The 25,085-nt window shown below is 43.3% G+C and overlaps 1 protein-coding gene and 1 long non-coding RNA gene across 2 annotated transcripts; both read left to right on the top strand.

Moving 5' to 3' along the window:
* Positions 1–444: 444 nt before the first annotated feature.
* Positions 445–14,160, top strand: LOC308359563. Its single transcript, XR_013968433.1, has 3 exons — positions 445–526; positions 888–1,086; positions 13,327–14,160. It is a non-coding gene; the product is annotated as an uncharacterized lncRNA (long non-coding RNA).
* Positions 14,161–21,587: 7,427 nt separating this feature from the next.
* On the top strand, positions 21,588–24,348 carry COX6A2 (cytochrome c oxidase subunit 6A2). Its single transcript, XM_080830029.1, has 3 exons — positions 21,588–21,856; positions 22,029–22,165; positions 22,316–24,348. Exons 1-3 carry the CDS (start codon positions 21,784–21,786, stop codon positions 22,397–22,399), a joined length of 294 nt encoding a protein of 97 aa, XP_080686155.1. The 5' UTR covers positions 21,588–21,783; the 3' UTR covers positions 22,400–24,348.
* Positions 24,349–25,085: the final 737 nt, after the last annotated feature.

A 25,085-nucleotide genomic window follows, 5' to 3' on the forward strand; every position in this document is an offset into this window, starting at 1 on the left:
CCACCTTCCAGTGTAAAATGTAAAGGCGCACGAAGATACTTGGTAATCAAGATTAACCCTTGGCTTTTTTTTAGATCGGCCAACTACAGCCTGTGCAGCCTGTGCGGCCAACTGTTTTTATAAATAAAATTAGTTTGTTTTTGAGATATTGCATTCAAATGTTGTTTATCTTGATTACAAAATTCTTGGGCGCCCCCTTAAGTTCTGTGCCAGAAGCCAGCGCCTTACTTTCCTCACCCTAATCTCAGCCCTGCGACCCAGGCAGGACCTAGCGGCCCCCTTCGACTTCGCCATCCTAAACCTTCTCCAAAGCTTTCCAGCCCGGTCGTCACCACTGCTTTCTGTCCCTAGAGGGCGCAGTCGTCCTGTCTCCCGCGTGTCGTTCTCTCAATTCCCAGGTGCGGCGCCGGTCCGGGCGACCGAGGGCGGGGCACGCCCGGGTGCGGAGCCGGCGCGTGCGCGCGACTCGCAGCCTCCGGCACGGGTGCGCGGGTGATTCGCAAGCGCAGCACCCAGGCCTTGCGGGGTAAGCGGGGTTCTGAAGCCTCTCGCTTGAGGACAGTTCGCCCCAAGCCATTTCCTCTCACGCTGTAGTTGGGAACTGGAATGGCGGTTCCTACGGGGCTCTGTGGCGTGCTCACTGCCCAGACCGTTCCGCCCCATTCTTGGGAACGCCAGGGGACGTGCGGGGCGGTTTTTTGGGAAGTGAGAAGCGAGAAGGACGGGCCAGAACGAAATGCCCCTGGCCGAGGCTGGGTAAGGACGCCCAGGACCCTCGGCATCCAGGTCTGGACGGTTGGGGGGATGCCCACGTGAGTGGCTTAGAGGCAGGGTCAGTGATCTTCCCGTTTCCGAGGCCCCTTGCCGGCGACTACATTTTCCGGCAGGGCCAGCAGCAGCGGTTGCTGCCCGTGGAAGCCTCAGAGGCCTCTTTGCGGGAGTGGGGCGTCGGCCCTCGCGGAGCAGGGTCCCATTGCAATGCCGCCGGAACTGGGGTCTCCTGTCCGGAGAGTGGGGATGACCAACCCCGCTTGGCTGCACCCCCAGGTGTCATGCAGGAGACCTGCGGGCACGGGATCTCACTAGGTAAGAGCTAGCGAACAACAGGAGCCCGAGCCTGCTGCCTCTTACCTTGAGCAGGGGGCATTTCCGAGCATGCACTTCCGCCAAACCCCTTCCATAGGTTGTTCCATGGACCCCCGCAAACACGTCAGTATTATCAGGTTTGGAAGGGGCAGCACGAGCATCTCCACTGACCTTTTCAGCTTTGCGCTCTCCATTCTCTTCCTGGAGTGTGCTCATTCCATTAGCTAACTCATGTCCCAGCCATTCCTTCCACACTTGCTGCACCACAGCCCCTCTTGGCCTTAGAATCCAGACCTCCTGCTATTCCCAGGGTCCCCACTGAATTCTACCTTTAACTGCCCCCTCACCTATGTGAAAACCTGCGCACAGGTGTAAGCACCCAGGCCCTCAGGTTCAGCTTTCTCAGAACTTTACACTACACCACTGTGACTAAAAGTCTGTATATCCCCACCCTGTATATCCACACTCATTTAGCCTTAGGCAGGTAAGGTTAAATTTTATTATCATGTGGCATGGAGTCTAGCTATTGAGGGCTCCACACACCTAAGTTTAGGGCCTTGACCTTACTTCATCAATACCCTGGACCCATGCCTGAAAAGGAAGGGCTATAGTGAAAGAAAGGTAATCTGTAGAGATTTCCCAGGATAAACTGAGATGTCCCTTTAGTTCAAAGGCTCTCAGCTGCGGCTGTATACTATGTTATTACACCTGAGTGCAGCCTGGGCAAAAGGATTTTTAGAAACTGGTTAATTTTAATGTACAGCCAGGGTAGAGAGCCACTGCTTTAACCCTGAGGGCAGGTGGGTGGGGCCTGCAATGGCCAGAAGCACTGGGCCAAGCAGTGTCAACCCTTTATTCTAGGATGCTGCACAAATTAACATTTTCCATGTGTCCCCTGTGGAAACTGGAAGCACTGCCCTATATTAAGAAACATGCCTGGGCTCCAGAGTCTCTCATGGTCCGTCTCCCTCTCTGATTTCTCCCCCTTCAGATTTTCCCTCCCTTCCCCTGTGGTCCTCCTTGCTATTGCTTCTATTCCACGTATGAGTGAAACCATATGAGAATTGTCTTTCTCTGCTTGACTTATTTCACTCCGCATAATCTCCTCCAGTTCCATCCATGTCGTTGCAAATGGTGGGTATGCATCCTTTCTAATGGCTGAGTAATATTCCATTGTATATATGGATATCTTTATCCATTCACTTTTTGAGGGGTAACTGGGTGATGGGTATTAAGGAGGGCACATGTTGTGATGAGCACTGGGTGTTATCCACAGCTAATGAATCATTGAACACCCCATCAAAAACTAACGATGTACTATATAGTGACTAACTGAACATAATAAAAAAGAAGAAACATGCCTGACAGCTTTGTGTAAGGTAATTGGAAGTAAGGTAAAACAAGCCAAAAAGGCAAATTAGGAAACATTCAATAATCTCCAGATTTGGGGCACCTGGGTGGCTCAGTGGGTTAAAGCCTCTGCCTTCGGCTCAGGTCATGATCCCGGGGTCCTGGGATCGAGCCCCGCATCGGGCTCTCTGCTCCGCAGGGAGTCTGCTCCCCTTCCCCTCTCTCTGTCTGCCTCTCTGCCTACTTGTGGCCTCTATCAAATAAATAAATAAAATCTTTAAAAAAAATAAATAATAATCTCCAGATTTGGTAAAGAAAGCCTGGGCTAGATTAGTGACAGGGAATGTAGGAAGAGATAGTTGGGACAGTCACAGAAAGAATGACGGACTATGGTGGCTACCTAGATGGAAGTTTTTGGCAGGCTGTATAGCTCTTATAACTGTTACAAGGACTGACTGCACTAACATATCCTAGTTGACCCCCAGAAGAGAGTCACCAGAACTGCTGTAGTCTTTCTAAAACTCCGGAGATGGTGAATAAGCTGGGGTCATTGTGGCTGGCCCAATGTCAGGCTCTAGCAAATTGAACTGTATCCATTCATGGTTAGAAGAGCTTCTGCTTTATGGTGGCCAGAGGCCCTTTCTGATATGGGGCAACAGCTATACTCCTGGGGATGATTCCTCATAAGAAATTCAGCAGGGAAAAAACAAGCTCTGTGCATGGCAGGAAAATGCTTACTATAGCATTATTATAATAATGATATATTCCAATAATAAAGGGAATGAATAAAATAAACTCATTTAACTTAAATAGCTAGCATTAAGGGGCACCTAGGTGGCTCATTCGGTTAAGCCTCCAGCTCTTGATTTCATCTCAAGTCATAATCTCAGGGTCATGAGATCCAGCCCTAGGTCAGGCTCCATGATCAGTTGGAAGTCAGCATGAGGATTTTGCTCCCTCCCTCTGCCCCTCCCCCCACCCTAGTGCTCTCTCTCCCTCTCTCTCAAATACATAAATCTAAAAATATATAAATAGATAGCATTAAAATATCATTATGAAAATGTGAATGAACCAGAAAACATTCATAAAGTATAAAGAGAATCTTCTTTTTGGGAAGCAGAATTGATTCCTTTTTTGATTGGAGTAGCTTTCTCTTCCTCAGTAACTAAACTATGATTATAGAGTATTTAAATATGTAGACATGGGGAAAGAAACTTTCTAACATAAACATTTTTTTCTTAGAGAGGGTCAGAATTATGGAGAAAAGGGAATTTCTTTTTCAAAATTGTCTCAGTGAGAGACATTGTAGCATACAAATTAGGAGAAAACTCTCTCAAGCCAGATCATTTGGGTCCTGGTCTGCAGCTTACCAAATGGATGGCTTTTGGCAAGATTAACACTTTTCAGTGGCTTGTTTTCTTCATCAGTAAAATGGGTTAATAGTCCCCATGTTAGAGAGTTATTGGGAGGTTTAATCTATTTGTGGAAACTCTTAGAACAGCCCCTACATATAATAAGTATTCTATAAGTGCTAGCTATTTATTCTTTTATTAATTTTTGTCTTATTATGTTATGTTAGTCATCATTAGTTTTTGATGTAGTGTTCCATGATACATTGTTTGCGTATATCACCCAGGGCTCCATGCAATCCATGCCCTCCTTAATACCCATCACCAGGCTAACCCATTCCCCCCACTCCCCTCCCCTCTAAAACACTCAGTTTGTTTCCCAGGGTCCATAGTTGCTCAGGGCTCATCTCCCCGTCCAATTTCCCCACCTTCATTTTCCCCTTCCTTCTCCTAATGTCCTCCATGCTATTCCTTATGTTCCAAAAATAAGTGAAACCATCTGATGGTCATCTTTCTCTGTTTGACTTATTTCACTTAGCACAATCTCCTCCACTTCCATCCATGTTGATGCAATGTTGGATATTCATCCTTTCTGATGGAGTCATAATATTCCATTGTATATATGGACCACATCTTCTTTATCCATTCCTCTGTTGAAGGGCATTTGGGCTCTTTCCACAGTTTGGCTTTTGTGGACATTGCTGCTATGAACTTTGGGGTGCATATGGCCCTTCTCTTTACTACATCTCTTTCTTTGGGATAAATACCCAGTAGTGCAATTGCTGGGTCATAGGGCAGCACTATTTTTAACTTTTTGAGGAACTTCCACACTGTTGTCCAAAGTGGCTGTACCAACTTGCATTCCCACCAACAGTGTAAGAGGGTTCCCCTTTCTCCACATCCTCTCCAACAATTGTTTCTTGCCTTGACAATTTTTGCCATTCTACCTGGTGTAAGATGGTATCTCCATGTGGTTTTGATTTGAATTTCCTGATGCCTAATGATGTTGAACATTTTTTCATGTGTCTGTTAGCCATTTGTATGTCTTCTTTGGAGAAGTGTCTGTTCGTGTCCTCTACCTGTTTTTGACTGATTATTTGTGTTTTTTTTTTGTTTTTGTTTTTGTTTTGTTTTTTTTTTTGAGGGGGTGTTGAGTTTGAAAGTTCTGTATAGACCTTGGATACCAGCCCTTTACCTGTAACAAAATTTGTAAATATCTTCTTCCATTGCATGGGTTGCCTTTTTGCTCTGTTGATGGTTTCTTTTGCTGTGCAGAAGCTTTTTATCTTAAGTCCCAAAAGTTCATTTTCACTTTTTGTTTCCCTTGTCTTTGGAGACTTGCCTTGAAAGAAGTTGCTGTGGCCGATGTTGGAGAGGTTACTGCCTATGTTCTCCTCTAGGATTTTGATAGATTCCTGTCTCACACTGAGGTCTTTCATACATTTAGAGTTTATTTTCGTAAGTGAAGGGTTGAATCTCATTCTTCTGTACATAGCTGTCCAATTTTCCCAGCACCATTTATTGAGGAGACTGTCTTTTTTCCACTGGATATTTTTCTAATCAAATAGATGATTTTGATTTTTTCTATTCTCTCAAATATGCTTTGATTTGAATCTTCCTGGTGGCTAATGATGATGAACATTTATTCCTGTTTCTGTTAGCCATTTGTGTGTCTTCTTTGGAGAAGTGTCTATGCATGTCTTCTGCCCGTTTTGTGACAAGATTATCTTTTTTGACTGTTGAGTTTAGGGGTTCTTTATAAATCTTGGATATCAGCCCTTTGTCTGTAGTGTCATTTGCGAATATCTTCTCCCATTCCATGGGTTGCCTCTTTGTTTCATTGTTTCCTTTGCTGTGCAGAAGCTTTTGATCTTGATGAAGTCCCAAAAGTTCATTTTCATTTTTGTTTCCTTTGCCTTTGGAGACATGTCTTGAAGTTTCTGTGACTGATGTCGAAGCGGTTACCACCTATGTTCAATTTTCCCAGCACCATTTATTGAAGGGACTGTCTTTTTTCCACTGTATATTTTTCCTGCTTTGTCGAAGAATATTTGAGCATAGAGTTGTGGGTCCATATCTGGGCTCTCTATTCTGTTCCACTGGCCTATGTGTCTGTTTTTGTGCCAGTACCATGCTGTCTTGGTGATCACAGCTTTATAGTAAAGCTTGAAATCAGGCAACGTGATGCAGCAGCTTGTTTTTCTTTTTAAACATTTCCTTGGTGATTTGGGTTTTTTTCTGGTTCCATACAAATTTTAGGATTATTTGTTCCAGCACTTTGAAAAATGCAGGTGGAATTTTGATCGGGATGGCATTGAAAGTATAAATTGGTCTAGGCAGTATAGACTTTTTTTTTTTTAAGAATTTTTATTTATTTATTTGACAGAGAGAGAGAGAGAGATCACAAGTATGCAGAGAGGCAGGCGGGGGGGGGGGGGAAGCAGGCTCCCTGCTGAGTGGAGAGCCCGTTGGGGGACACCATCCCAGGATCCCGAGATCATGACCTGAGTTGAAGGCTGAGGCTTAACCCACTGAGCCACCCAGGCTCCCCAGTACAGACATTTTAACAATGTTTATTCTTCCAATCCATGAGCATGGAATGCTTTTCCATCTTTTTGTGTCTTCTTCAATTTCTTTCATGAGTGTTCTGTAGTTCCTTGAGTACAGATCCTTTACCTCTTACAGATCTTTTACCTCTTTGGTTAGGTTTATTCCCAGGTATCTTATGGTTCTTGGTGCTATAGTAAGTGGAATCGATTCTCTAATTTCCCTTTCTGTATTTTCATTGTTAGTGTATAAGAAAGCAGCTTTGCCTAGTTTGCAGATTAGAGTAATGCTGGCCTCATAGAAAGAGTCTGGAAGTTTTCCTTCCATTTCCGTCTTTTGAAACAGCTTCAGGAGAATAGGTGTTATTTTTTCTTTGAATGTTTGTTAGAATTCCCCAAGGAATCCATCAGGTCCTGGGCTCTTGTTTTTTGGGAGGTTTTTGATGACTGCTTCAATCTTGTTACTAGATATTGGTCTATTTAGGTTGTCAATTTCTTCCTGTTTCAGTCTTGGAAATATATAGGTTTCTAGGAACGCATCCATTTCTTCTAGATTGCTTAACTTATTGGCATATAACTGCTGATAATAATATCTGATGATTGTTTCTATATCCTTGGTGTTAGTCGTGATCTCTCCCCTTTCATTCATAATTGTATTAATTTGGGTCCTATTTCTTTTCTTTTGGAATAGTTTGGCCAGTGGTCTGTCGATCTTACTGATTCTTTCAAAGAACCAGCTTCTAGTTTCGTTGACATGTTCTACTGTAGCTCTAGTTTCTAACTGATTGATCTCTGCTCTAATATTATTTCTCTTCACTTAATTTGTTGTTGATTTTCCAGTCTTTTTTTTTTTAAGATTTTTATTTATTTATTTGACAGAGAGAGATCACAAGTAGGCAGAGAGGCAGGCAGAGAGAGAGGAGGAAGCAGGCTCCCTGCCGAGCAGAGAGCCCGATGTGGGGCTCGATCCCAGGACCCTGGGATCATGACCTGAGCCGAAGGCAGAGGCTTTAACCCACTGAGCCACCCAGGTGCCCCTCCAGTCTTTAAGGTGTAAAGAGATTTTGTGTATTCGGGATTTTTCAGTTTTTTGAGTGAGGCTTGGATGGCTATGTATGTCCCCCTTAGGATTGCAATTGCCATATCTCATAGCTTTTGGACCGATGTGTCTTCATTCTCATTGGTTTCCATGAATTGTTTAAGTTCTTTGATTTCCTAGTTGATTTAAACATTCTTGAGCAGGTTGGTCTTTATCTTCCAAGTGTTTGAATTCCTTCCAAACTTTTTCTTATGGTTGAGTTCCAGTTTCAAAGCATTGTGGTCTGAGAATATTCAGGGAATCTCAATCTTTTGGTATCGGTTGAGCCCTGATTTGTGACCCAGTATGTGGTCTATTCTGGAGAAAGTTCCATATGTGTTTGAGAACAATGAGTCTTTTGTTGCTTTAGGGTGGAATGTTTTGTATATATCTATGAGGTCCATCTGGTCCAATGTGTCATTCAAAGCTCTTGTTTCTTTATTGATTTTCTGCTTGGATGATCTATTACTGAGAGTGGTGTGTTAAGAATCCCTACAATTAGTGTATTCATATCAATATGGCTCTTTATTTTGGTTAAAATTGGCTTATGTAGTTGGCTGCTCCCATATTGGGGGCAAAAATATTTGCAATTATTAGATCTACTTGTTGGATAGACCCTTTAAAAATGATGTAGTGTCCTTCTGTATCTCTGACTACATTCTTTAGCTTAAAATCTAATTTATCTGATATAAGAATTGCTACCCGACCTTTCTTTTGAGGCCTGTTGGAATGAAATATGGTTCTCCATCCCTTTACTTTCAGTCTGGATGTATCTTTAGGTTCTAAATGTGTGTCTTGTAGACAGAATATGGATGGGTCCTCTCTTTTTTTTTCCAATCTGCAACCCTGTGCCATTTTATGGGAGCATTTAGGCCATTCATGTTGAGAGTGATTATTGAACGATAAGTTTTTATTGATATCATGTTTCCTGTGAAGTCCTTGTTTCTATAGACTGTCTCTGTAAATTTCTGTTCTATGTCACTCTTGGATTCTTTCTTCTTTTATAGAAACCACCCCCCCCCTTAATATTTCTTGTAGTGCTGGCTTGGTGGTCACATAACCTTTTAAACCTTGCTGGTCCTGGAAGCTCTTTATCTCTCCATCCATCTTGAATGTCAGCCTTGCTGCATAAAGTATTCTTGGCTACAACTTGTTCTCATTTAGTGCCCTGAATATGTCCTGCCAGCCCTTTCTGGCTTGCCAGGTTTCTGTAGACAGGTATGACATTATTCTGATGGACCTTCCTCTGTACATAAGGAATCTCTTCCCCCAGCTGCCCTCAGAAGCTCTTGTCTAAAATTATGATTTGTGAGTTTCACAATTAAGTGCCTTGAGTTCTTTCTAGATTTGTTGATCTTGGTGGGTGTCTTTCTGTCTCTAGGACATGAACACTTGTTCTGTTCCCCAGATTGGAAACATTTTCATGGAGAATTTGTTCAGTGCTATCTTCTAGTCTTCTCTCTTTCTCCACCCCCTCAGAGATCCCAGTAGTTCTGACATTGGAACTTTTCATGGCATCATTTATTTCCCTAATTCTGTTTTAGTGGCTTCTAAGCTGTTTGTTCCAGGCATCCTCCTAATCCTTTTTCTCTATCAGTTTGTCTTCTAGATCACTAATTCGATCTTCTGCCTTATTTCCCCTAGCTGTTAGAGTATTTAGATTAGATTGGATCTCACTGATAGCATTTTTAACTTCTGCCAGGTTGGCTCTCACTTCCACCCTTAGAGATTCTATGTTGTCACTAATGGTTTCCTCCAACCTAGCCATTGCCTGTATAATTGTTACCCTGAATTCCCTTTCCAACATACTGTTTATGTCCATATCCAATTGTTCTGTGGAAAAGGGCACAGTCTCTGAATTTTTCCTCTGTTGGGCTTTCCTCCTCCTAGTCATTTTGGTGCGAGGTGGTTGAGGGGATGTGTAGCTGAATATGTCAACATGATTCAGGCAAGGTGCACTCTGGAGATTTTCGGGTTGATTGGAAGTCACCACCAAAAAGGAAAAGAAAAAAAAAAAAGAAAAGAGAGAGAGAGAAAGAGGGAAAAAAAAGAGAAAACCCAGCCAAAATGAGCCCCAAAAGTAAGATTTATGAGGTATATAAACAAAAACAAACAAACAAAAAAGACTGACAAAAGTAAATGACAAGAAAAAAAAGAAGAACCCAGCCAAAATGAACCCCAGGAGTAAGATTTATATAATACAAGAACAAAAACAAATCACAACACTGACAGAAGAAAAAGATGGGAGGGTGGTTATAAATCCTCGATGTGGGCAAGGAAGGTTATTTTGGTTTTTCCTCAGTGTATCTTTGTTAAAGGACTCAACTTTCCAGCAATAAAGGCAAATTGTAACTGGTTTATAGGGATAGTATTGAATAGGGAAAAATGATTACCTTGAAGCTTATATCTATATATTAAAAAAAGAAAAAGAAAAAGGAAAAAGAAACTCAAGTATATGTATGAAAAAAGTTCAAGTTAAAAAGTTATTATGGTGCATAAACAATGAATCTTGGAACACTGAAAAAAATAAAATAAAATTTAAAAATGTTATTATGGAATATGTTGTATTAAACCTCTAGTTGTAATGGCAGATAGGTTAAAAAAATTTAAAAGAATAAGAATCGTGAGAACGAATTAAAAAAAAAAAAGTTGTATCTATGAAATATACTTGTTTTAGGACAATACAGGGAGCTTAATATATTGTTTTCCCCTGATGTTGGGGTTTTACTGTTTCATGGGGAACCTGTGGTGGTTTTCCTCTCATTTTTGGGCTTGCCTTCTGGGGGGAGGGGCCTGCTGCATTATTCTGTCAGTCTTACTTAGGTTGAGTGGCCCTGCAAGTTATCAAGGGGCTGGGCTCTGTGAAAACTGGTTTTTCAGGCTTTTGTTCTCTGGAGGTTTTTTGTTCTTTGGCAGTTTCTTGCAGCTTTTCAGGGGTCAGACTAAAGAAAGAATCTGTCTGCACCCAGACCTCTGCCTCAGAGAGAAGCCTCAGACTGTTCCCCTCTGGGTGGTCCAGAACACACAGACTCCCCCTCTGCAAACTCCGCTGAACAGCACAACCTCCAACAGATGCTGTACACCCCCAGCCACCATCCCAGTGTCACCTGAGGCCCCAGCTTGTTTCTACACCCCCCCGTGCCACTAAAACTGTGAGTGATATTGGTCCAGCCGCTTCCAGTGGCTGCATTTGCTGGGACTGCTGTCTGGATTTCAGGCCCATGGCCAGGTGAGCTCAGACAGAGTGGTCACGCAGTTCACAGAAGGCTGCCAGTGAGGGATCCTGACCAGAGATCACGCCAGGTTCCCTCAGGTGCAGGTTGGGAATGTTCAGACCCCACGGCCAGTCATGGAAGGCTGTGATCCTAGAGACCACCGGCTGGCACCCATACCAGGCTGTCTCAGGTGCAGGCAGGAATGCACTAGACCCCATGGTCACTCAGGTGTCGGAAGGCAGCTGTCTTAGAGACCACCGGCCCATACCCACACCAGGCTCTCTCAGATGCAGGTAGAAGGGGGAGTGCATCCAGCTGACAGTGGTGGTGCAAGCAGCGGAAATCTTCGAGCTCAGGGACCATGGACTGGATGCTCCGCCAGACTCTCTCTAGCATGAATGGTCACTGGCGGTGGCTGTCCTGGGCCCATGGGCTTAGGCCCATGCCTGTGACTGCCCGATTTCACCAGTTGCCCCTTAAGATCTTTTGCTCTTTTTGTGTGCTTTTAACCAGACTCCCAAGTTAATGCTTGTCCCCAACCACAGGGCACTTTTGTATTGGGGTATTACTTTCCAATGGGTTCCTTCTGGTGGCTCCTTCCCCCTTCTGTTTATCCTCCAATATCAGTCCGAGCATTCCCACTCTGCTTTACCTTTCCACTGATGTCTTCTACCCCCATAGAGATCCAAAAGTGCATAATGTTACATCTCAGACTGATTTCATGAGTGTTCAGAGTATTCTGGTAGATATTTAGCTCACTTTAGGGAACCAGTTGAAACAGGGTCTCCTACTTCTCCACCATCTTGCCCCTCCTCCTATGATTCAACAGTCTTATACAATACCCAGTGCTTATTACATCACATGCCCTCCTTAATGTCCATCTGCCCTCCTCCCCTCCAGCAACCCTGTTTGTTTCCTATGATTAAGTTTCTTATGGTTAGTCTCTCTCTTTCATTTTATCTTGTTTTATTTTTTCCTCTCTTCCTCTATGATCCTCTGTTTTGTTTCTTAAATTCACATATCAGTGAGATCACATGATAATCATCTTTCTCTGATTGACTTCTTTTGCTTAGCATAATAACCTCTAGTTCCAACCACATCATTGCAAATGGTAAGATTTCATTCTTTTATGGCTGCATAATATTACATTGTGTGTACACACACACACACATACACGCATGCCATATTTTTATCCATTCATCTGTTGATGGACGTATGGTCTCTTTACATAGTTTGGCTATTGTGGACATTACTCCTTTAAACATTGGGGTGCAGATGCCCCTTCAGATCACTTTATTTGTATCTTTGGGGGTAAATACCGACTAGTGCAGTTGCTGGTTTGTAGGGTAGCTCTAGTTTCAACTTTTTTTTTTTTGAGATTTTATTTATTTATTTGACAGACAGAGATCACAAGTAGGCAGAGAGGCAGGCAGAGAGAGAGGGGGAAGCAGGCTCCCTGCTAAGCAGAGAGCCCGATGCGGGGCTTGATCCCAGGACCCTGAGATCATGACCTGAGCCAAAGGCAGAGGCTTTAACTCAGTGAGCCACCCAGGAACCCCTAGTTTCAACTTTTTGAGGAACCTCCATACTGTTTTCCAAGGGAGAGTGAATCTTAAGCAGGCTCATGCTCAACACAGAGCCTGACACAGGGCTCAGTCTCAAGACCCCGAGATCATGACCTGAACTGAAATCAAGGGTTTAACGCTTAACTGACTGAGCCACTCAGATGCCCCAGCACACCATTTTTTTTTTTTCCTAGCACACCACTTTTAAATGGTAGTTTGTTTCTGAGGAAGAGAGGGTATGGGTCAAAAGAAGTTCCAGCATTTCAAGTTTAGATGTTCAAGAGAATGAAAACTAATGCCACTGATAAAATTAAAACTGGGAGTCAGCAATTATTTGCATAGGATATTGAGTTGAAAGTGATCGCAGGGCATTAAGGGGGAAATATCTGCATGAGCTGCAGGCTTGGAGGGCAGGTAGGAAGTCAAAACCAGATATTAATAGAGCTGTGACATTGGAAGCAGGTGGAGCCCAGAGAGTGAGTTGAGAGCCAAGATCAGGTCTTGGGGTTCAGAATGACTAGCAGTGGTGTCCTCTGTCTTCATTTCCAGCTAATGGGAAATCCACACTGATAGGCTTGATAGGCCTAAAAACATAAAATTTAGCATGCATAGATATGAGCCACTGGGATATTTACAAGTCCTATTGCAAACTCCACTCTTGGACAATTTGATTATTGACATTTTTCTTGTATTATGTTATGTTACTCACCATACAGTATGCCATTAGTTTTTGATGTAGTGTTCCATGATTCATTGTTTATGTATAATACCCAGTGCTCCATGCAATATGTGCCCTCCTTAATACCCATCACTGGCCCAACCCATCTCCCCACCCTCTTCCCCTCTAAAACCCTCAGTTTGTTTCCCGGACTCCATAGTCTCTCATGGTTCATCTCCCCCTCCAATCTCCCCACCTTCATTTTTCCCTTCCTTCTCCTAATGTCCTCCATGCTATTCCTTATGTTCCACAAATAAGTGAAACCATATGATAATTGACTTTCTCTGCTTAACTTATTTCACTTAGCGTAATCTCCTCAAGTCCCACCCATGTTGATGCAAAAGTTGGGTATTCATCCTTTCTGATGGCTGAGTAATATTTCATTGTTTATATGGACCACATCTTCTTTATCCATTCAGGCATCCATCAAAATCCTAGAGGAGAACATGGGCAGTAACCTCTTCAACATCAGCCACAGCAACTTCTTTCAAGACACATCTCCAAAGGCAATGGAAACACAGCAAAAATGGACTTTTGGGACTTCATCAAGATCAAAAGCTTCTGCACAGCAAAGGAAACAGTCAACAAAACTAATAAGCAACCCACGAAATTAGAGAAGATATTTGCAAATGACACTGCAGACAAAGGGCTGATATCCAAGATCTATAAAGAACTTCTCAAATTCATCAGCCAAAAAACACATAATCATGTCAAAAAATGGGCAGAAGACATAAACAGACAGTTCTCCAAAGAAGACATACAAATTGCTACCAGACACATGCAAAAATGTTCATCATCATTAGCCATCGGGAATTCGAATCAAAACCACATTGAGATACCACCTTACACCAGTTAGAGTATCAACATTTTAAATTACAAATTTATGTATATCTTCTTTTAAAATGTTTTTCCAATGGGGCACCTGGGTGTCTCAGTGGGTTAAGCCTGTGCCTTTGGCTCAGGTCATGATCTCAGGGTCTTGGGATTGAACCCTGCATCGGGCTCTCTGCTCAGCAGGGAGCCTGCTTCCCCCTCTCTCTTCCTGCCTCTCAGCCTACTTGTGATCTCTCCCTGTGTGTCAAATAAATGAATGAAATCTTTAAAAAAAGTTTTACCAGTGTCCGTTATACTTCAATTTTTAAAAAAGTTATATTTTCCAATCTTATTTGTGACAAACCATTTAATTATCTTCTTGGCTTGTGTGACTCCCTTCTGTTAATCACTTTAACCAATAAAGTAACATCTTTCCTTCTGCTGTTGAGGTTGATTCTTTCTTGATGGTCAGTGTTCAGGTATTCCAGGCTAATGTGAATGAGCCTTCCTTGGTACATTTTAATGCACGATGAAGCTGACAAAGTCCAAGACTACTAAAATGTTATAACTCCAGGTGATATTTTAAAATAAATCTTACCGTCAAGAAACACTGATTATATGATTCTGAAAGCAAAGTCTCCTTTGCAATTTTATAGCAAAACTATCCTCTATGCTCTGCTTTCCCTCTCTGGGGAGCATATCTGTGCAGGAATCTGAAACCTCCAGTTTCTTCCACAGGAACTGGGAACAAGAATGAGGACAAGCTCAATAATGGAGAACATCAAGGGATAGGCCCAAAAATAGTGTCATCTACTCCTGGACTCAGACTTTATATGACATTGTCCAGAATCTTAAATTAGAGAAATCTAAGACAAGCCCTTGAGGATAGGGAGTACTACTCCTAGACTGTGAGCTTGCTGGACCCAGGAAACCTGTGCCTAATGAGAAACCCTATATCTGCACTGACCACAGTCACAGTCACAGCAAGAGCTTCTGGCAGAGATACTCTCTGACCCATCATCTTTGAAGTCATGCTGGTGAAAAGTCTTACCTCCATCCTGACTACAGAAAACATTTCAGCCAAAGTTCCAACCTGATAATATCAATGGATTCACCAGAGAAATAAGCTCTACAAGTGAAGGGCCTGTGAAAAGGGTTTTTCTCAGAATCCATCCCTCATCCAGTATGGAAAGATCCACACCAGTGAGAGACCCTGTCATTATCCCCAGTGTGACAAGACCTTCTGTGGGAGCTCCAGCCTCATTAAGCACCAGTGAATCCACTCTGGTGAATATATATCTATGGGGAATATGGCAAGGGCTTTACAGTCAGCTCTGTGCTGCTGGCTCACCAAATACTGCATACTGCACTGAAGCCCTACATCTGTCCCCAGTACATGAAGGCTCTGGGGATGGGTAGAAGCTGATATTCTACAAGAGGATTCACACAGGTGAGCAGCTTCTGCTGCTATTACTGTGGTGACAGCTTTAGTCAGAAGACCTCCCTCACCTAGCACATTCATCTACAAACAGGGGGAAAGCCTTACAGGTGTGAGGAGTATGGGGAGACCTTCAGCCTCTGCACCAAGCTCAAACACCCTGTGGCTTGTCACAAGCCCCAGACACCACCTGAGGACACTAGCCCTGCTAGTCCTCCCTCTGCTAGAGCTGAGCAGAAGCCCCAGGTCCTTCATGTCCCTTCAACGACCTCCTTTTCTTTATCTTGCCCCTCCACCACAGTGATTGATGTTCCCACCCCATTCAATCTCCAGCCTCTAATCATGCCCATCTTCTTCAGACTCCTCCCCCACACCATCCTTTTACCTCCCTTATGCCTCCATTTTCTGTTCCCAGTATTTATCAGCCCTCCCTCATTCCTCCTTCACTCACCCCTTCCTCAGCTCTCCCTCTGCCCCAGGGACTCCTGCAGAGTCCAGACTCCAAGTTCACCCTCCACAGATGAACCAGAAGCAGCAATGGCTGCCAAGTTTTCCTGTTCTGAGTGTGGGAAGAATTTCCCAGCCAGTAGCATGCTTCTCCATACAGGTGAGCAGCCTTATATCTGCTCTGAATTTGGGAAGTGCTTCACCCAGACCTCCTTTATGATCCAGCATAGAAAGCTCCATTAAGCAGAAAGGCCACACTTGGATTTAGAGTGTGGCTGTGGCGTCAGTCAGCATGTCCACTTGATCAATCACCCAAAAGATGCACACAGAGGAATAGCCATTTGCAGTATGGGGGTCTTCAGTGTGGGAAAGCTTTCAGCCAGAGGTCTAACCTTTCCAGATGAACCCATGTGGTGTGGTCCTAGATGAGCCCTTTGATAGCCTGGCGGTAGACCTGTAGATCAGTGATTCATTTCCTTCTCTATCCATACCCTTATGAAAGTCTTATTCTGTTATCTGTCTTCCTCAGAAATGCTGAGGGGGTTTTCTTTGCTCAGCTCAGCTCTGCTTTGTTTTGTTTTTCCTGAATTCCTCTCCCTTCCCTCAACTTCACCGTTTACAGAAGGATTTAGATGGTAAGCAAAAGTATGTTACTGAAATATGGGTATATTCTCAGTATGGACAAGGATATTAAGTGACATCTTAATATCAGTGATCAATAAATTATTTCTCTGTGCTTTAAAAAATCATTTTATTTGTTGGTTTTCCCAACAGTGTGCTATTAAAAGTGGGGAAAAAAAGTTGAGCTACCCTGTGAGAATTCAGACTGCATAGCTGTCCCTAATAGCATCAGTCATCCAGTTTCTAAGCCCTAATCTTGATTCCTCTTTCTCCTGTAGCTCAAGTCCCACCAGGCACCACATCCTATTTGTTCCGCTTCAGAAAGTCTTCTCACCTTTGTCCCCTTCTCTCAGTTGCCAGTGCTACTGCCTTAAGTGCAAACTCTTGTCATCATTTCCCTGGTTTATATGAAAGACTCCTAATCAACCTCCCCTGCTTCCAGTCTCTGCATTCTGGTTCATCACCCATATAATCCACCAGTTAGAGTACTCACTTAAACCCCAGACTCCAATACTAAATCTGATGTCATTTCCCTGCTTAAAAGCATTCATGCCTGCCACCCCTTCCCCCAACATGGCCTATAAAATAGAGTTCAAGTGCTTCAGCAGACCTTACATGGCTTCTCACTTGGCTTTGTCCTACCTCCACAGCTTTAGTGGCCATGGCATTCATGCCTCTTGCACTTGTTTTATTTCCAACTACCCAGGATGCCCTTCCCCCTTTTCTGTGACCTAAACGTGTCCTACTTATCATATGAGCCCCAACTCCATTGAAAGCTTTCCCAAACTCTCATATCATACTTGGTATGGTAACTCATACAGCTCCATGATGAACCATCATGACTGTCTGGTCACATGGATGTCTCCTCTAGTAGACTGAGCTCCATGAGAGCCAAGACTCAGGCACAGTGCTTGACTCATAGTAGATACTCAATAAATATTAATTAAATAAGGAACCACTTCCAATTGCTCAAGTTCTTTTTTTTAAGATTTTATTTATTTACTTATTTGTCAGAAGAGAGAGAGAGAGAGATAGCACACACAAGCAGGCAGAGTGGCAGGCAGAGGCAGAGAGAGAAGCAGGCTCCCCGCCGAGCAGGGAGCCTGATGCAGGACTCGATCCCAGGATCTTGGGACCATGACCTGAGCCAAAGGTGGCAGCTTAACCAACTGAGCCACCCAGGCGTCCCAAGTTGCTCAAGTCTTTTATCCTAAAACTTGGGTTTCTTTTACTCTTCTTGTCCTCTCAAGCGACAAAATGGATATATTTGGAAATTTAACCAAAATGATCACATCATATTTGTCTTCTTAGTCCATGTGCCTGCCATTCAATCATTCCATGGTTATTTTTATAGTGATACCAGAGAAAAACAACTGAAAACAACACTGTTTACTTGGGTCCAGTGCATTTCATCCACACATTTGTAATAATGAGATTACTAAAAATTTACAGGATGATCTCATCAAATTTTTAGCAACATCAGTGATAGTGACAAAAGACCTTCTAGTTATCTTCAATAATCAGCATTTTTGATGGCAAAATACTTGAGATTAATAAGTCACTATTATAGGATCTCTTTACCAGCAGGCCTAGTAAATACAGCTCATAGGATACGAGATGAAGATCTCATGGGAATAACTCCATACACTTGGCCTGTGGTATAACTTCAGCCTGGGCTCAAGTTATACAATTAATGAGACCAGCTGAGCACAAGAGTGCCTGCCTCAGCTAAAAACCTCAGTGTTCCCAGGATTAGATACATATTTCAGAAAAATCAGGTCATAGTTATAGATTTATTTTTATGTATGATGTTACATTATTATGAAATGCAAGAAGAAAATAAAAGTATAGACTCAACCATTAAACTTTTAGCAAGTTGGACTACATCTTAATGCATACTTTATTCATTTAATTTCATCTTAAGTAACTATGGACTCACTTCAAGTGCCCATTAAGTTTCATCTACAAAATAAGGCAAAAAGTTTCAATAAAACAGACCATAGTACAGAAATTACGAATTCACTGGTAAACATTTAGCAATAGGATGTAGTTTCACAGAAATGTTTAGCAATTAATGAAGACTTAAAACCCCATTTTTTGGTCATTTTATGTAACTGAAATGTCTAAGGGTACAGACATTTCTCAACTCTGGTACATTGCGATCCAGAGGTTGAGATATTATCAACAAGGCTTGATCTATTCCTGTCTTTCAGGTCTGCTCTGAAATATGGCTTCAGTATTGGCTTCAATATTAAGGTTCCAGCCTGAAGCTCTAGCAACTCCAGGTCCAGTTGAAGTACTACTACATCTCAGTATCCAAGAAATAAGTCCCAAAATTGGGACTCATGGACATGTAGCCCTACCAAACTCAATACTGTGGTTAGGAGGACAGAATGTTCTGGTTTGTCTAAGCCTGGATCATGTTGCCCCTCTTGAAGCTGGAGGATGGAGTCAACACCACCAGAACTAAGAACTGAAAATGAGAAAGCGGTAGTGATTTTACAAAGAAAACCCAGGTTGGGGGCACCTGGGTGGCTCAGTGGGTTAAAGCCTCTAACTTCGGCTCAGGTCATGATCTCAGGGTCCTGGGATCGAGCCCCGAATCGGGCTCTCTGCTCAGCGGGGAGCCTGCTTCCCTTCCTCTCTCTCTCCCTGCCTCTCTGCCTACTTGTGATCTCTGTCTGTAAATAAATAAATAAAATCTTTAAAAAAAAAAAAAGAAAGAAAGAAAACCCAGGTTGTTATTACCAGAAGAAGGCATATGTTGGGCAGAGACACACACACAAAAAATAGATGACCATTATAACAAGGTTCACCTGCTCCAAGGGCAAAGGGAGCTAATAACCCCTTTTTAGACCCTGTCATCCTATTGTCATTAGCCCACTAGTGAGTTCCACCCTGATTCTGTCTTATCTCTAAATCCCTTCACAGTTCATCTTCACTAACTCATATCCTGTATCCTCACTTTCTGGGACAATTCTAATTTCAGATATCCTGTCTTAAGCCTCCCCATAAACAAAATTTATATTTAGTAGATTAGACGTTGGACTGATCTTTGCTTTGGACAATATGGTCATGGTATGTAGAATCCCAGGAAAGACATACAAGAGAAAATGACATGGAATTGTTGCTCCACACCCTTCACAACCAACAGCTGAGGCATGTCTGAAAAGGGGCTGGGGTGCTGCCCACTGGGGTTTACTTAACAACTGGTAAGTTTGTTCTCCCCCCTGCCTAAAACAGAGGAAAACCTAAACTTCTAGAAACTAGAAGCTTTGGAAGCAGCCCAATTACTTGATTGTATGTGAGACACCTTAAGAAATAATGGTGGCTACAAAGACCAAAGGAGCTGCTCTGCACCACCTCTACACAGATCAGCTAGGAAAGTGCATACTACCTAAATGTAAGGCTGAGTACTGGGCAGGTGCTCCACATGGAGGCAACAGTAGCAGAGGATAGCAGCATCTCTCAGGGCCTTCACCAAGTACCAGCAAGAAAAATTCTTCACGGAAACTTCCAAGTTGAGACAAAGGGATGGGAGTGCCCAGGCAATTGTTTGGCTATGACCAGCAAAACTCTGAGTGGAGAGAGGAGAGCCTAGAATGTTTTCAAGTAAAAACACTCTTGGTGATTTGCTTTCTCCAAAAGCCATTATCGTAAGCTGAGGGGACTGTATGTTGAGGGAGATGCCAAGTAACTTGTACTGGAATAAGGCCCATCTTGTCAGCAGCAAGTCCAAATTCCAACTGGGAAATAGCAATCATGGGAAGAATTCCATTATAGCTCAGTAAGGGCTCTGGAATAAGTTAGAAGCACTATGAACATTTGACTGTTCAACAAGGTTACTTAAAAAAAAAAAAAAGCCTCACAATGAATACTGTTACGCTGAAAAGAAAAAAAAAGAGCCTCAGATGGGGTGCCTGGGTGGCTCAGTGGGTTAAAGCCTCTGCCTTCTGTTCAGGTCATGATCCCAGGGTCCTGGGATCAAGCCCCGCATCGGGCTTTTTGCTCAGCAGGGAGCCTGCTTCCTCCTCCCTCTCTGTCTGCTCCTCTGCCTACTTGTGATCTCTGTCTGTCAAATAAATAAATAAAATCTTTGAAAAAAAAAAAAGCCTCAGGGAAAAAAAAGCCTCAGAAAGTTAAGTAGAAGCTGGTGTTCAGTTTCAAACCAACAGAAGGAATAGCTACAGACCCCCTTTCTAAAAATGTATGTTTCTCATTTTTCTTTTATATATTCAGATTAAATATAAAAATTCATTTTTCTTTTATATATTAAATTAATATTATGTACACCAGGCCTGATCAAAGCTAGAGGCATCCTGTTGGATTATAGTCCTGCAAAAGCATTTATATAGGGTTAACTAATGTAACATGTTTGAAGCATTCAATAAAAACATATTTTTAGAACAATAACTTCATGCCAGGTTCTGTGCCAGTACAGAGGACAGAACAGTGAACCAGGCAGAAATTAGCCCTGCACTATCATGTAGCTTTCTAGTGACCTACTTTGATACAGAGCTTATACAGGTCTCACTAAGCTTTCTTCTTTTTCCTCCAAGTAATCAGATTTTTCAGATTGAAATAATATACTTAACAGTAGACACATGTCAAGTCTATGACTACCCAGTATCTTTGGAATATTCTTTTTATATTTGGGGATTTTCTCCAAGATAGAATTCCTGCCTCCTTAAGGCAGAACTCAATTTCCCAGGCTTTCTTGAATCTAAAGCGTAGGCAATGACCTAGCTATTGTAAACTGGGGAGCACATGATTCTCTTATTCAGAAGACATCAATTCAAAGATGCAAGCTTCATGAAGAACCCGCTTTCCAGAAGATGTTAGGGTAGAAGGATCCAGCTTTCCAGAGCTCCATGGTGAAGTTTTTGGCATCCGGAGTCCAACAGTACAAATTGTGGTGGTGTCTCATAGCAGCTGGCCCACAGAATAGTTTGTTTCTGGCTGCACAGATTACTGGCCTCTCTGGCCATACCAGAGACACTGTGAGCTACCTAAGAGTTTCAATTGCTTATCTTTTTAAAACCAATTAGAGTGAGTTCTGTTCTTTGCAAAGAACTGTGACTAATACATATACTGAGCTACTGTTTTATGCCAGACACTAAGGTGCATATTCCTGTTACTTTACTTAAATTTCATAAGCTTCATTTAAGGTATAAATTATTATACATTGTACAGATGAAAAAACTGACATTCAAAAGCCACTTAATTCATTTTACACATAGTCACTAAAGACCAACTGTGTGCCAACCACCGGGAATAGAGTATTAGAGGAAATAGCTCCCTGCAACTATAAAAAGAATGGCATATTGGTTTTTTAAAGCATCTCTTACCAAAATAAGAGGTACCAAATAGCAGCTGTCTAGAGAGAAAGACCTCATGCCTAGTAAGGCCTCACTTTAAATATAGAAAACCCCTAAAAATAGCCACCCATGTTAGAGACTCAACAGGTGATTGGCCCAAAAAGAGGGGAGGAGAATCTAGGCCTCCCTGAAGGAGAGCGAAAGGACAGTGCAGTTTCCAGCTTCTCTCACCCACCACAATGGCTCTGCCTCTGAGGTCCTTGAGTCGGGGCTTGGCAAGTGCAGCAAAGGGGGACCACGGAGGGGCAGGAGGTGAGTTTGGCTGAGATCTGATCCTGTGGCTTGCCTACCTGTACCCCTCTCCCACCTCTTTGGCCTTCCAGGGTCCAATGACACCTCCACAGATCAACGCTCCCACTCTGACCTTCAGAGGCCCTGGCCTCCCCACTTCTCTCTCATCTCTGCTTCCCCCCTCCTTCTGCAGCCAACACCTGGCGCCTCCTGACCTTTGTTCTGGCACTGCCGAGTGTAGCCCTCTGCACCCTCAACTCCTGGCTCCACGCGGGCCACCATGAACGCCCTAAGTTTATTCCCTACCACCACCTCCGTATCCGCACCAAGGTATGCTGGTCTGAGGCCTCTGCCCCAGGGTGGGAGCGAGGGTCAGGTGGACAAAGGGTGCTGGGGTAGGGGGTGGAGGTGGGGGGCGGAGTGGGCGCAGAACCCCTCGGCCTGCACCGCACTGGCAATTTGCTCTCCCTCTCTTCACAGCCCTACTCCTGGGGAGACGGCAACCGCACTCTTTTCCACAATCCCCGTGTCAACCCTTTGCCCACCGGCTATGAACAGCCCTGAGGCCCTGGAAGATGCCACCAGGTGCAATAAAGGTGGAAGTTATGTGTCCGAAGCCTCCTTGGGACCGTGGGGTGGGGGTGGGAGTGCGTCAGAATAGCTCTACTGGGTGCAGACGCACAGTGCAGTCTGTGCTTTACTTATTCTTCCCAAGGCCATGATTTGGGAGGTCCTGGAGGGAATGTCCTTGATGACTAGGTGGGAGATCCCCATCCACTCCTTTCCTCTCACCTATTAATAATTAGGATTCTGGGCTGTAAAGGTCTTTCACATAACACTGAATCCTCACAGTATCTCTGGGAGCAAGATATAATTTTGGTTCCCCTTCTCTAGAGGAGGAACTGAGATTCTCAGAGATTAAATGACTTAAATGAGGCCCTGCTCAGAGGCCCTCTGGGAACTCTGGGCTGCAGATCACTTTTTGCCTGACACACACTGACAGTATCTGTGAATGATGGCTTTCTGGAGACAACCTTGATTCCAAACAGAGGATCTACAGCCCTATACATGAGGCATCATGACCTAATTTTAGATTTGGAATATTTCAGCCATTCTCTATGACCTCTCTTAATGTGTCTTCTGTATTGGTCTGGGACATCAGATGTTCCTTTTTGGAAGTCTTTGGGGACCTCCTTCAAGGGAGATAATGGTTCAAACAAGTTCAGGACATTTCACCCCACTCCTAGGACAGTCTGCTCATTTGCCATTACCAAGGATCCTGAAGCCTGTGTTGAACCCCATGAGAAAACACACATAGAATTCTTCCTTGGGTTTCTCCCCTGATATTAATCATAGCACCACTAAAAAAAGATTATCTCAGGCCTCAGTCACCTAAAAAAGTGAGAGAATGTTTTCTAGGCCCACAAACAGGTTGCCCCAGTTCTTCCTAGAACAGGACTCAGGTCTTTGAATTAGAGCTCTTTCATACAAGAGGAATGTGTTATAAACATCCTTATTTAATGAGGCAATTCTTTTTTTTAATTTTTATTTTATTTTTTTTTATTTTTATTTTTATTATGTTAGTCACCATATTAGTTTTTGATGTAGTATTCCATGATTCACTGTTTGCATATAACACCCAGTGCTCCATGCCATAGCGACAATTCTTTATATATATGAAAATTCATGTTGTCTTCATGTTTGGTTCTGGAAAAAGTGGGTTATTACTGAAGAACTGACAAATATGTTAAAATATAAAAACCTTTCAATGCCTTGAGAAGTTCGCTTAGCACCCAATAAGTTGCTCAGACCAGCCCAGAACTATATAGAAAATTTTCCCATGGAAGCAGATTTGTAGGCAAAGGCAAGACCAGTCCATGGGGGTAGAGACAAACAGAAAAGTGAATTATTAGGACAAGGCAAATTTGGGGCCTCACAACTGACGTCCTCCCCACTAAATGCAGCAGTGTCTTCAGGTTTGTTATCCAGCATTTCTTTGTACTGATGTTTGAAGAAGCCAAGCTGTGAAAGGAAGTAAATCAGAAGAGCTGGGTAAGAGGGCAGGGAAGAAAGCTGGGAGTAGGAAGAAGCTGAGAGAGAAGACGAGAAGGGAAATAAGCTGACTCGTATTTGTGTGCCAAAACACTCATGTGAATAACAGCTATCGTGTATTATCTACTGTGTGCAAGCACAGCAGTTATGCATAAAAGCTATAGTAGAAAAGCATAAATTCATAGGCAGGCCTACACACATACCCTAGCTTCACTTCTGTCTCACTTAAACTGCACTGTAATATAGGCATGACTGTCATTTCAAAAATGAGGAAACAAGGGGCGCCTGGGTGGCTCAGTGGGTTAAAGCCTCTGCCTTCGGCTCAGGTCATGATCTCAGGGCCCTGGGATTGAGTCCCACATCAGGCTCTCTGCATTGCAGAGAGCCTGCTTCCTCCTCTCTCTGTCTCTGCCTGCCTCTCCGCCTACTTGTGATCTCTCTCTGTCAAATAAATAAATAAAATCTTTAAAAAAAAAAAAAGTGAGTAGGATGGAGCCAAAACGTACACACAGACCCACCTGATTCCATTGTCTGAGCTCTTCCCACTTTACTATCCTGTCTCTGGAGGGCTTGGGTTAGATGCTGGTGGTATTGAAAGTGGGATAAAAACAGTCACCTTGTACAGGATGGCTGTGATGGGAGCCAAGAGCAGAAGTCCTCCAACAGAGCTTCCCACAATGAGAGGAATAGGATCATAGACCTCATATGCTTCAAGAACCATTGCAGTCTGATTTGTGAATGAGACAGTATCAAAATCTTTGCTGTCTCAGACACTTTAAGGTTCCCCAGCTTTTAAGTATCTCCCATCCTTCCTTTGCTATAGGGCTAAGATACAGAAACACTCATGAGCCACAGTAGCCACCAGCCCCAGGGACCACCGACTGAAGCCTGCACTGGACCCGCTCATGTCCAGGCAGATGTCGACTGTGGAAGGGCACCAGCTGTGGCCATCCTGGGACCATTGCCGTAGGTCCATGCCTGCAGCCACCAGGTCCCAGAAATTGTCCCTTAATTCCCTTTGTTCTGTTTGAATGCTGTTATCCGTCCTTTCCTGACTTGCAGCCACCGATCTCCAAGTTATTACTGGTCCCCAAGTGCAGGGCACTTTTGCATTGGACATTACTTTCCAATGGCTTACTTCTGGTGGCTGCCTGCCTCTTCCGTTTATCCTCCAATATCTGTCCGTGCACTCCCAGCT

The sequence above is a fragment of the Martes martes genome, assembly GCF_963455335.1.
Source record: "Martes martes genome assembly, chromosome: 18".
NCBI classification, from domain to species: domain Eukaryota; kingdom Metazoa; phylum Chordata; class Mammalia; order Carnivora; family Mustelidae; genus Martes; species Martes martes.